The following is a 13,350-nucleotide window of genomic DNA, read 5'->3' on the forward strand; positions in this document are numbered from 1 at the left end:
AATGCATCTAACAATACCAGTGGCTGTCTAAAGGAGGAAATATTAAAAACTGTTAGCAGGAATTTCTGTCATAGCACAACGGAAATGAATTCGCCTAGGAACCATGAGGTTGTGGGTCTGATCCCTGGCCTCACTCCGTGGGTTAAGGATCTGGCATTGCCATGAGCTGTGGTATACGCTGCAGACAAGGCTTGTATCTGGCGTTGATGTGGCTGTGGTGTAGGCTGGCAACCACAGCTCCAATTAGACCCCTAGCCTAGGAACCTCCATATGCCACAGGTGTGGCCCTAAAGAGACCAAAAAAAAAAACCCAAAAAACAAAAAAAACCTATTAACAGTATTTATTTAACACAGGGGAAGGATACCAGTCTTTCATACCCTAAATTTCTTAGTTTTCTATGTTGTACATTTATTACTTCACTAAAGGAAAGAGCTTACTTTTTATTTTATTGCTTTGCTTTTTGTCTTTTAGGGCTGCACCAGTGGCACATGGAGGTTCCCAGGCTAGGGTTGGAATCCAAGCTGCAACCACTGGGCTACACCACAGCCACAGCAACTCGGGATCTGAGCTGTGTCTGTGACCTAAATCATAGCTCAAGGCAACGACAGATCCTTAACCCACTGAACAAGGCCATGGATTGAACCTGCGTCCTCATGAATGCTAGTTGGGTTCACCAACCACTGAGCCATGACAACAACCCCTACTTTTTTATTTTAATAGACATTCCGAAGAACTTCCTTAGGTGATTTTTATGATAAATACCGAAGTTTTAAGAGCCACATTATTAAAATGAAACACATAAGCCATTTTATCTAAAACCACATTAAGCTTCTTTCGTTTTAGTTTCAAATGAATGGTAAGAGTAGTCAACTGTTTCCTCTTCCTTGTAAGAGTGGCAAAAATGGTGACTGTGGTAGCAGTTGCTGCTAAATACCTGAATGATGATTACATACCAGCCTCTACCAGTTTTAAGTGGATTTGTCTCATATAACCTTCATAATGACCTTATGAGATGACTATAATAATTATTTCCATTTATTAATGAAGACGGAAACTCAGGTGCAAAGAAGTTAAGTAACTTGCTCAATAACACAGTTGCTATGTGTAAACACCAGGATTTGAATCCATTTGGTCAGATTTTAGAGCTACCTAACTGCTGTTAATAGTCTGTTTATGAGTTCCCGTCATGGCACAGTGGTTAACGAATCCGACTAGGAACCAAGAGGTTGCGGGTTCGATCCCTGGTCTTGCTCAGTGGGGTAAGGATCTGGTGTTGCCATGAGCTGTGGTGTAGGTGGTAGACGTGGCTTAGATCCCGCGTTGCTGTGGCCCTGGCAGAGGCCAGCAGCAAAAGCTCTGATCAGACCCCTAGCCTGGGAACCTTCATATGCTGCGGGAGCGGCCCTAGAAAAGGCAAAAAGACAAAAAAAAAAGACAGTCTGTTTACATTCTGTCCTGATGTAAAGTGTAAATTCCAATTCATCCATTAATATAATAAGAAAGCATTTTCATAATTTAAGTATTATCATGCAATACTCATACCTGAAATCCTTTAATGGCTCCTTCTGCATGTTAAATAAAATCCAAATGCCCTACCAGAACTTTACAATATTCCTATGATCTGGAAGTTCTCACTCTAGAGCTGCATTTTTCAAAATGGTGACCACAAGCAGCTATTTACATGCAAATTAAAATTTAAAATGCAGCTCTTCAGTCAAATTAGCCACATTTCAAGTTCTCAGAAGGCACCAATTCTAAGGATCCCACCTTGAGCTGCCTTCCAGAGCTCATCACCATGAAGGCTCTTTCCACCTGAAAGCCTTGGAACAGCTACAACATTTTTTGGAAAGTTCCTGTGCTTCCTCCCCATGCATGAAGGGTTGACTTCTTCTCATGTTTCAGATATTACCTAAAATGCCACCTTCTCAGGCTTTCCACTCACACCTAATTAGAAATGTTCTGTTAATCAGTTTTATATACTATTTATCTTCTTCAAAGCACTTACTATAATTTTCATTATTTTTTTCTGAAACCCACACTAACAACGTTTATAAATGCTATGTAACAGCATGGGAATTATTTACAGTGCAATTCTGTATTAGAAAACTACCAAATTGTATAATCATTATGATTTATATTATGTTTAACAAAAACCAAACTCTATAATCAGGCAGAAAAAATTATATATGAAACTTGTGACTATGACAACCCTAAATTTTAAGTCTCAAGTTTACTTTTTTCCCAGGAACAAACTACTGATAAACATAGCAACACTGATAAATCTCCAAATAACCTGAGTGAAAAAACAAAAACAAAGTCTGGAAAATGCAAATTAATCCAAAATGACAGAAAGCAGACCAATGATGGGGGAAGACAGAAAGGAAGGATGACAAAGCAGGAGGAAACTTTTGAAAGTGATGCATATGTTATTTTTCTTGATTGTGAAAGAGGCTTTTATTGGTATATACTAATGATAAATACACCAAATTAGATACTTTAAATGGTAAACCTCAGATATATTTAGATCATAGGCCCTACTGTATATAAAAAATAACCTCAAAAAAGCTGTTCTTGAAAGTACAGTATAAATAAACAAATCATGAGTTCAACTGGTGTTTTACCACTGGGGGAAAAAATGGATTGTTATCCTGTGCTGGCTTACAGGACAGTAAGTGACTGTACATCTGGCTAGACACCATTGCGTAAGGAGGACAGATCAGTCCAAGCTAAACTCTGTCTCTGTGGAGAGGTCCTCACTGACATGCAGGCCTGTTCAATTATCATCAGTGACTTGGAAAAAAATATATATAAGCTTGATTTTCTAATTACATGACACAGAGCTGAGGATGGAAAAAAAAAAAAACCCAAAATTTTACAAATATAAGCTGGCTAAAAACGATTGTGAAATGTTATGACATTAAAAAGTAATTTATTCAAATTAGGAGTTCCCGACATGGCGCAGTGGAAATAAATCAGACTATGAACCATGAGGTTGCAGGTTTGATCCCTGGCTTCGCTCAATGAGTTAAGGACCTGGCATTGCCGTGAGCTGTGGTGTAGGTTGCAGATGTGGTTCGGATCTGGCGTTGCTGTGGCTGTGGTGTAGGCTGGCAGCTGCAGGTCCAATCAGACCCCTAGCCTGGGAACCTCCATGTGCCATGGGCGCGCCCCTCAAAAGACAAAAAAAAAAAAAAAAAGTAATTTATTCAAATTTAATAATTTATTTTTAGGAATTTTCCAAAGTTAGTAAGATGGCCCTTCCAATCTTCCAGAATACAGATTGCTGCTTCTTGTAGTAAAATCACTATTTCGAAAAAAACATATTATTATTTCTGTAATTAAATTAAAAATATTAGCTTAATAGTCATAATATAATTTCTCTAAATAACATACAGTTTTCCCTAAATATCTGATGGAGACTGGTCCCTAGACCCTGCCCCACAGATGCCAAAGTCCAAGTATGCGCAAGTCTCATATAAAATGTTTCAGTATTTGCATATAATCTATACACATCCTCTCCTATACTTTATTTTTTTTTGTCTTTTTTTTTTTTTTGCTATTTCTTGGGCCGCTCCCGCGGCATATGGAGGTTCCCAGGCTAGGGGTCTAATCGGAGCTGTAGCTGCCGGCCTATGCCAGAGCCACAGCAACGCGAGATCCGAGCCGCGTCTGCAACCTACACCACAGCTCACGGCAACGCCGGATCGTTAACCCACTGAGCAAGGGCAGGGACCTAACCCACAACCTCATGGTTCCTATTCGGATTCGTTAACCACTGCGCCACGACGGGAACTCCCTCTCCTATACTTTAAACTATCTCTAGGTTAGGCTAATGCCTAAAACAATGTAAATGCTATATAAATAAGTGTTAATAAAATATAAATGTTACATACACAGTTGTCAGTGAATGGCAAATTCAAATTTTGCTTTTTGGAACTTTCTGGATTCTTTTTTTTCAAATATTTTCAATCCACAGTTGCTTGAACTGGAAGACACAGAATGCCTGGATATGAAGGGCTGACTTATAAAAGCCAAAAATAGACAACATGGTAAAATTTCATATTTGTTCTTAAGAAGCACGCCAATAAGACAATTATTAATGAATATACTTCAAATTAGCTCATGCCTCTTTACTTTTGCCATTTCCTCTCTCCTACATAATATAAACTTATTAGAGCTTAAAAAAATTGGCTTTATTCTTTTTGTTCATATGATGAATCACTCTAATGTAATGATGGCTAATGAGGAATAACGATAAAAGCATCCCTCTCATCCCTGATAAATGTTCCAAAGAGAAACTTCAACAAACCAGACTAGAATAATAATAAGCAAGCTAAAACATAAAATGAAGGCATTATAAAAGCTGAGTCTTATTTCTGATACTTCGTTGACGATCAGCAAAAAACTTCTCTATAAAGTGGCTGACATAAGGCCATACAGCCTCCATATCAGACATAAAAAAATAAAATCTTTGATTGCTAATTTTTTAAGACTGTCCAGACATCTTTTTGACTTTCAAGGAATTTAACCAACTCCATTAAAGTGACATATGGGCACCATATGCTGAGCCAGGAGGAGGTGAATTGAAAGTTAACCTTTATTTTTTGATGTAGAAATGATGCTAATGAACCTAGACACTAGAGGAATAATAATAAATGACCAATACATAATTTGGGGGCTGAGAAAAAGGGGGGACTAAGCACCTGGTCAACTCCGCTCATACTTATTCAGTTAATATGTACAACAGCACTGTAAAAGTGGGGAAGAGACTTAAATTACTATGAATGGAAATAATTTGTCAAATGTTGGGTCAATGTTAAATTCTGCAAATAAAACAACATACAACAGTTTATTATTTAAGAAATGTTTCAAATAGCATAGGAAAGGCTAACATTATAAAGTGACAAATTAGAATAAAATATTTTATACAGAGCCTACAACACAGAGAGACAAGGAAACTATACCAAAAAATGGTTACAGTACTTGCCTCTAGAAATCAGTCAAGATTACTAGAAAATTTCATTTTCTTCTTTTTTATCCTAATTTTGAAAATAATAATTTAATGTTGAATGTGTATTTTCATAATTAGAAAAGGTTACATTTTAAGAGTTATGCCTGACAAAAGTATGCAGCCTTTAAGCTCAGTACTTTTAACAAACAAACAACTCTGGCCTAGAGGACGTTTGTGCCAGGAAAAATTAAAGGTTTTTGTTTTTTTTTTTTTGGTCTTTTGTCTTTTGTTGTTGTTGTTGCTATTTCTTGGGCCGCTCCCGCGGCATATGGAAGTTCCCAGGCTAGGGGTTGAATCGGAGCTGTAGTCACCGGCCTACGCCAGAGCCACAGCAACGCGGGATCTGAGCCGCGTCTGCGACCTACACTGCAGCTCAGGGCAACGCCGGATCGTTAACTCACTGAGCAAGGCCAGGGATCGAACCCACAACCTCATGGTTCCTAGTCGGATTCGTTAACCACTGCGCCACGACGGGAACTCCTAAAGGTTATTTTTTAATGTAAATTGAAGGTTCCCAATTAGTAAGGTGAGCAGAAAGATCATCATCCAAACTGGGTCTGTTTTAAGAGTAAAGAGGTTCAAAAAGTAATTAACAGATGTTTAGCTAACCTACAATAGGAGAAAACTGAGGCTTGTTTTGCACAAACCAGGAAAAAAAAAAAATCACCTTACCCATTACCACATGATAAACTTCTATCTCTTTAGGATGATCTTAAAACTGCCAAAGCCCACCTAGCTCGCCTCTACTTCTACTACAAAACCTAACACACATGCCACACCTGACTGACTACTGACATTCCATTAACCATGCCTCTAATTCTTCAATTCCTAAAAGGTCTTTTCTTCCCTTTTCTGCTTAGCAAAGTCCCATAGCTTCCAGCTTAGCATCGCCTCCTCAATGAAGCGACTCCTCCCTCTCATATATAAGAGCATGTTCATATCTCTAATCAAAGGTTCTTAACCAGAGCCTTATTAATGGCCTGATGGACACTGTGAAATTATGAAATTATATGTAAACACTGGGTATTAGTATACACTCTTTTTTAAAGAGAAAGCACTGCAACTATTCCCAGATTCAACAATTTATAACCCAAAAGGATAAAAGTTATTGTTTTATTCCATCACTTTAGACTATAATTATTTATTCATCTCCCTCACTACACTGAGTTTCTATAAAGCACTGAAATGTTAAAAAAAAGATATGTCTAGCTCCCCAATTCTCCCCTAAATTCCTTTTTTTTTTTTTGTTTTTGTCGTTTTGTCTTTTTTAGGGCCACACCTGCGGCATGTGGAAGTTCCCAGGCTAGGGGCTGAATTAGAGCTACAGCTGCTGGCCTGCGCCACAGCCACAGCAATGCCAGATCTGAACCGCATCTGCGACCTACACCACAGCTTACAGCACCACCAGATCCTTAACCCACTGAGCAAGGCCAGGGATCAGGAGTTCCCATCGTGGCGCAGCGGAAACAAATCCGACTAGGAACCATGAGGTTTCAGGTTTAATCCCTGGCCTCGAGCAGTGGGTCAAGGATCCGGTGTTGCCGTGGGCTGTGGTGTAGGTCACAGACATGGCTCAGATCTGGCATTGCTGTGTCTGTGGCATAGGATGGCGGCTACAGCTCCAATTAGACTCTTAGCCTGGGAACCTCCATAAGCGAGTGTGGCCCTAAAAAGACCAAAAAAAAAAAAAAAAAAGGCCAGGGATCAATATTAGTGCAGTTTGTTAACCACTGAGCCACAATGGGAACTCTTCCCCTAAATTCCTTTAGGCCCACTTTTAGACTCCTGAAATCTGTTTCTAATTTTATTATTTTCATCCTCTAACTTTTAGATTTCCCTTCATTTATGAATTTCAATAATTTAACATAAAAATTTTAATTGCCTCTCACTATTCCTTTTTCTAAACTTTCTGCATTTTTATATGTAATCAAAAGGGAAAAAGTAAAATTAAAAAATTTAAGTTAAAAATAGTAAAATTTGCTAAAATGTAAGAAAAAAATGTCCAAAAAGAAAATTAAAACTCAATGTCTTGATAGAATCACAGTATTTATGGAAGGTCAGGAAAAGGGAGAAAAAAGAACAAAGATGTACAAGCCAATCTACCATAACAGAATGTTTGTTTCATGTCTACTTCTCACACTAAAATGACGGGGGGAAAGACCTATTCTCCATATTACAGTATATACATCTAATTCTATTTGAGCTGTTATTGACCTTTTTTGTCAAAAGTCTATCATGTACCGATCTAACAAACATTGCCTATTAGATCAAAAGGCTCATGTGCGAAAAACACACACACACACAATCTGACAGGTGACCCAAGGGACTCACCGTGCTGTACACTGCCGAGACAGTAGGAGTGAAGATTCGATCCTCGAGAGTCTGCTGCACAGGTCCTCTAGGAATTCTAGAACAGCGAGTTAAGGATAAACAGAATTCAAAAATGGATTGCTTTAGCAGTAAGAGAAAATTACAACCCCAAAATTCTGTCAATGGCCAGAGCTTTGTCACCCAATTAGTGCAGTTATACACTTATTCTCCACAGAAACTGGAAAACAAAGTATTTCAAATTTTCTAATGTGACCAATCTCTCCAAAAGTGATTCCCTTGATAAGCATTCCATGGAAACTCAAACACAAATAAAATTATACAACAAGCCTCCTAACTTTAGATTCATGATGAGAATCTACTACCTCTACATTTTAGAGAAAAAGACTAAAGAAGTATAAAAGCAGGATATTCAGGAAGACAAGACTAATTCATCACCGAGAAAATTGCTGACAAAGGCCTAGTCTGTTCTGCTAACTACACAGGGATGACAAATATAATTGCTTCCTTGTTTTTTCTATTTTAGCTGCTACTTTCCCCAATATCTGCCCACCAACTCCCCATTTTTAAAAAGAGGCTTTCCACCATGGTTTGGTTTAAAATATTTCAACATGAGAGGATATTTTTCCAAAGACAAAACCAGCTTCAAAACTGAACAATGTAAGCTCTTCTACCTAGTAAGGTGGTATTTTACCCTTTTAAGAATGATAACCAAAAAAATGGCATCAAAAGAATAACAGCAATTATCTCTGGATGGTAGGATTACATAATTGTATTATGTGCCTTTTCTACAATAAATTGAAATTATTTGTATAATTTAAGGGTATTTTAAAGACCATAAATGTAATAAACCCAAAACAAGACAGAATCCTTTCTTCAACCTAACAAGTATTTAATACTTCTCAAATCATGTTACTTTTTAATTCAATGAAACCGTGTGGAAGACAAAGTGACACCTGCAAATAATAATTTTATATGAATGATCACAAGTTGCAGAGGTCTGAAAGAATCATTGGAAGTAAAATTCTTTATATCCAAGTAGGAAGCTTTAGTGAGGTGGGAGAGGGAGAACAAAACCAAAATACCCTATACTTTAGTCATTCAAAATTAGTTAACACCAGACCAGTCTCTAGACATTCTTAAACCTAGCAACCTCAGACAACAGTTAAATGCATTGCCATTATCCCCTACATACAAAGAACTGAATTAACAAAGCTAAAGCGTTTCATTCATATATATATATATATATATATATATATATATATATATATAATATATTTGCAATGTAGAAATCATAAGCCTAACAAAGTCCTTTATATTAGTTCGTCAATTTTTTCAGAATGAGGTTTACCCCTAGTTCTGCACTATGGTCACATGAATGGTAGAAAATATGAGCCCATTCTTTCTTTTGCAAAGCCAGCTGTTACTATTTTTTCAAGCTAGCCATTCTCACTATGTGGAAATAAGTTCTCAAATGAGTTATCAGTACTAGGCCCCCAAAGCATAGCCATACCATTTAACCTCACAAGGTAAGGTTAAGGTTCCTAATCTCTCTATTACTTACTTTTTTGGCTAATAATATTACTATAATTACAAGACTTCTAAAGAGAGAGTCACATATTTGACCAATAGCCCAGTAATATTCTTTTTCCTTAGCCACATAAAGAATACTGACTTCATTTATTTCACTCTCTGTAAACTACCAACAGAATATTACCAACAGATTAATAAATAAGCTATTTCTTAAAAGACCACTTAGGTAAGAATATTTAAAACAAAATCATAGTTCTATAAAAAGAAAGCTGAAAAGAGAAGTCAAGAGATCAGAATAGAGAGTATGCTGCAAGCCTAACTAACCATGCTGTCTCTAACGAACCATTTCATAGTATTATCTCCTGCAACAGAGGTTCCGCAAGAGGAGGTAATTTGCCCAAGTTAACAAGCTTAACTAAGCTAAGCAGCCAAGCCAGGTTTCCCGGTATTCTAAAGACAGTCCTCTTCCTATTGCATCAATGTGCCCATGGTCAGAATACAGTATAAAAGTAAAAAAGCATTACGGTCAAATTGTGGTTGTCCCTCTTTACAGGACAGAACTAAGTTAGTAGCTCATCTCACAAGAGTCAGTGGAGTGTCATTATAAAACTTATAAAAAAGGAATTCTCTTCGGTGCAGCATGCTAAGGATCTGGCATCACGGCAGCAGCTCAGGTTGCTGCTGTGGCATGGGTTTGAGCCTGTGATGGGAAGTTCTGCATGCTGAGGGCATGGCCCCCCAAAAATAAAAAATTAAAATCAAATCAAAAAAATGTCTAAAAAGTACCAAATTCTTGGCCTAAGCTTAATCATCTGCCCAATGACAAACATTCACTCACTACTACAGACTGGGCACATAATGCATGAAATCAAGGGAGCTTATTTTATGAAGCAATTTTCTTTCATTCTTAGTGGTGATAGCTGCACATCTTCATAAACAAGGTTTTAAAAAAACTCACTGGGAGTTCCCGTCATGGCGCAGTGGTTAACGAATCCGACTAGGAACCATGAGGTTGTGGGTTTGGTCCCTGCCCTTGCTCAATGGGTTAACGATCCGGCGTTGCTGTGAGCTGCAGTGTAGGTTGCAGATGCGGCTCAGATCCCGGGTTGCTGTGGCTCTGGCATAGGCCGGTGGCTACAGCTCCAATTCAACCCTAGCCTGGGAACCTCCATATGCCGCAGGAGCGGCCCAAGAAATAGCAAAAAGACAAAAATAAATAAATAAAATTTAAAAACTCACTGAATTGTACACTTAAAAAGTGTGAATTTTATAGTATGCAAATTATATCTCAATTTTTTAAAATGGTTATTTTAGTAATTGCAACTAGGCTAAGCTCCTCTTTCTACCCCCCACCCTTTTTTTTTTTTTTTTTGGTCTTTTGCCATTTCTTGGGCTGCTCCCATGGCATATGGAGGTTCCCAGGCCAGGGGTCAAATCAGAGATGTAGCCGCCACCTACACCAGAGCCACAACAACGCAGGATCCAAGCTGCATCTGCAACCCACCACGGCAATGCCAGATGGTTAACCCACTGAGCAAGGCCAGGGACCAAACCTGCAACCTCATGGTTCCTATTCAGATTCCATTAACCACTGAGCCACGATGAGAACTCCCCTCCTTTCTACTTTTATCAGCACTATTAGGTATTTTCTCCAGAAACAGGTGAGTTCAAAGAAATTGCACGCATGTAAAACTCTAACACCACACACTTCCCCTACTTCAGCATGCCATTAAGCTTATTACCAGCTCTCTGTACCTCCAGCATAAATCTCTGGCTGCTTACCTCCCTTCCAGCTCAATGTAACAAGCAAACAGCTTCTTTTTTGTTGTTGTTGTTGTTGCTATTTCTTGGGCCGCTCCCTCGGCATATGGACGTTCCCAGGCTAGGGGTTGAATCGGAGCTGTAGCCACCGGCCTATGCCAGAGCCACAGCAACGCGGGATCCAAGCCGGCCTACGCCAGAGCCACAGCAACGCGGGATCCGAGCCGCGTCTGCAACCTACACCACAGCTCACGGCAACGCTGGATCGTTAACTCACTGAGCAAGGCCAGGGATTGAACCCACAACCTCATGGTTCCTAGTCGGATTCGTTAACCACTGCGCCACAATGGGAACTCCGCAAACAGCTTCTTATAGTATCAACTTAAAATACCAATTCAATCAAGAGCAGCATAATATACATGTACAGTGCTCCAGAAAACAGGTTTTTTTAAATATCATGATTGAAACACAGTAGCACACTCACTTGACACTTTTGTGGTCAAACTGCTATGATTTACTTATTTCATTAGAAAATACAAACATAATCAATAGCAAGATTGGAGAGCTGGTATATAATAAATAAGATTCTTACGTAAAAATATAAATTAAAAATATAATTCCCTAATTTCTTTCTAATAAAAAATTAACAAAATAAAAATTTCAGAAATGAAATTTGAGGGTTAAAGAGTATTAAAACAGAAAAGACTCTAAATCAATTATTACAGTATCACTAAATACTCTCCACATTAAATGTCAATTCGGCAGATAAAAAATTTTCAGAGACCAAATTTCATCAGAGTAATCCAAGGATCTATGAGGAAATTACATAATGATCTGACAGTTTCTTTTCTTTTTTTTTTTTAATTTTTTTATTTTGTCTTTTTGCCTTTTCTAGAGCCGCACCCGCGGCATATGGAGGTTACCAGGCTAGGGGTCGAATTGGAGCTGTAGCCGCCGGCCTACACCAGAGCCACAGCAATGCGGGATCCAAGCCGCATCTGTGACCTACACCACAACTCACGGCAACCCCAGATCCTTAACCCACTGAGCAAGCCAGGGATCGAACCGCAACCTCATGGTTCCTAGTCGGATTCACTAACCACTGAGCCATGACGGGAACTTCCCGGACAGTTTCTTACTTATACCATGAAGCAAAGAGGAGATCGATAATTTTTTTGAGCACAGATGTTTACTGAAATTTCAAGCATGATGAACTCTCCTCAGGATGAAGCTTCTTAATCTACGGCAACTGTATCAAATCAGAGCAACTCATAGTCAATATTGCCTCAAAAGAAAGATTTTGACAAATTAGAAAACAAGTAGTGAAAGTCAATAGAAATCTTCCTCCAGATTGCTCGAATTTCTATTTACAATTCCCAGGTGACTGTTCCTAAACTCTGCCCCACTGCACTACAAGGAAAGCTGCCATCCTAATACTCAGCATAAGCAATATTCTTAAAGTAACAGTCTCAAGTTATCAGTGCCTCATTGAAAGAAAACAAGAACACAAAAATCCCTTTGCACAAATACTGCTTTAGAGAAAACACTGGCAAAAAATTTCAGGAGATATAAACAAATAAATGAAAAATCTTCTGCATTATTTTGTATTTAAATCTCAAGACAAAATAGTTATGTCAGTCATGAAATCATAACTGCAATGTTCTGTAATTCCAGTAGCAGAACTTAGGTTAAAAAAGAACCACATCAAGTTATGGAAGATGAAAAATTCCTGGAGATGGATGACATGATGGTTGAATAACCATGTAAATGTACTTAATGTCACAGAATTCCAGACTTAAAAAATGGCTAAAATGCTAAATTTTAGGCTATGTATGTTACACAATAAAAATGTAAAATTTAAAAAATGAAAAATTCAAAAATTTTTAAATGAAAATTGACTTTGAAATAGCTAGAGAAGACTTTTGATTCTTGTAGGTTTGGCATTACTATTCTGTACAAATCTGTATGGAAATTCTATTAATGATTCTAGCTCTTTATAATTTGTGGCTCCTTTCTCAGGTGGAAGGAGAATGTCTCTTTTCAGAGATACAGCACAGTACTAGGATGATGTAGCATGGTCATCATCTAGACCCGCAAAGGTGCAAAGACAATTAAATTTCAACAAATGGTGTTACAACAATTGGGAAACCAAATGTAAAACAATGAACCTCTCAAACCTTATTTTAAAAACTCAAAATAAATTACAGATAAAATGCAAAATTTTAAACTACAAAAAAATTTTTCCAAAGAATCTACAGGAGGAAACATCTGTGACGATAGAGTAGGCATAGAGTTCTTAGATATAACATCAAAAGCATGATCTATAAAAGTAAACAAAATAAAAGATGGAGATCTCAAAATTGAAAACTTTTGCTCTATGAAAGATACTGTTGTGAGAACAAAAAGAGAAGATATAACATGAAAAATATCTGCAAAATCTCATATCAATAAAGGACTTTAGAACATATAAAGAACTTTCAAAACTCAACAGACAACAGTCTAATAATTTTTAAATGGGCAAAAGGTGTACAAATGACACCTCACCAAAACAGGTGTACAACTGGTAAATAAACACATTAAAAGCTGCCAAACATTAGCCATCAAAGAATGCAAATTAAAACCGCAATGAGCCATCACTATCCCTATTAGATTGGTTTTACAAAAATGACAATACAAAGTGCTATGGATGAGGAGCAACTGGAAACTTCACACATTA

At 37.8% G+C, this 13,350-nt stretch overlaps 1 protein-coding gene across 11 annotated transcripts in view; it reads right to left on the reverse strand.

The window, feature by feature from the left end:
* The window catches only part of EIF4G3 (eukaryotic translation initiation factor 4 gamma 3), a 342,120-nt gene that overhangs the window by 253,803 nt on the left and 74,967 nt on the right, over positions 1–13,350 (reverse strand). For all 11 annotated transcript variants that reach the window (XM_047792299.1, XM_047792293.1, XM_047792288.1 and 8 more), the window contains exon 2: positions 7,344–7,419. In XM_047792299.1, the coding sequence (XP_047648255.1) occupies positions 7,344–7,419 (76 nt within the window). The remainder of the gene's footprint in view (positions 1–7,343; positions 7,420–13,350) is intronic.

This window comes from Phacochoerus africanus, chromosome 8 (genome assembly GCF_016906955.1).
Source record: "Phacochoerus africanus isolate WHEZ1 chromosome 8, ROS_Pafr_v1, whole genome shotgun sequence".
Lineage (NCBI taxonomy): Eukaryota > Metazoa > Chordata > Mammalia > Artiodactyla > Suidae > Phacochoerus > Phacochoerus africanus.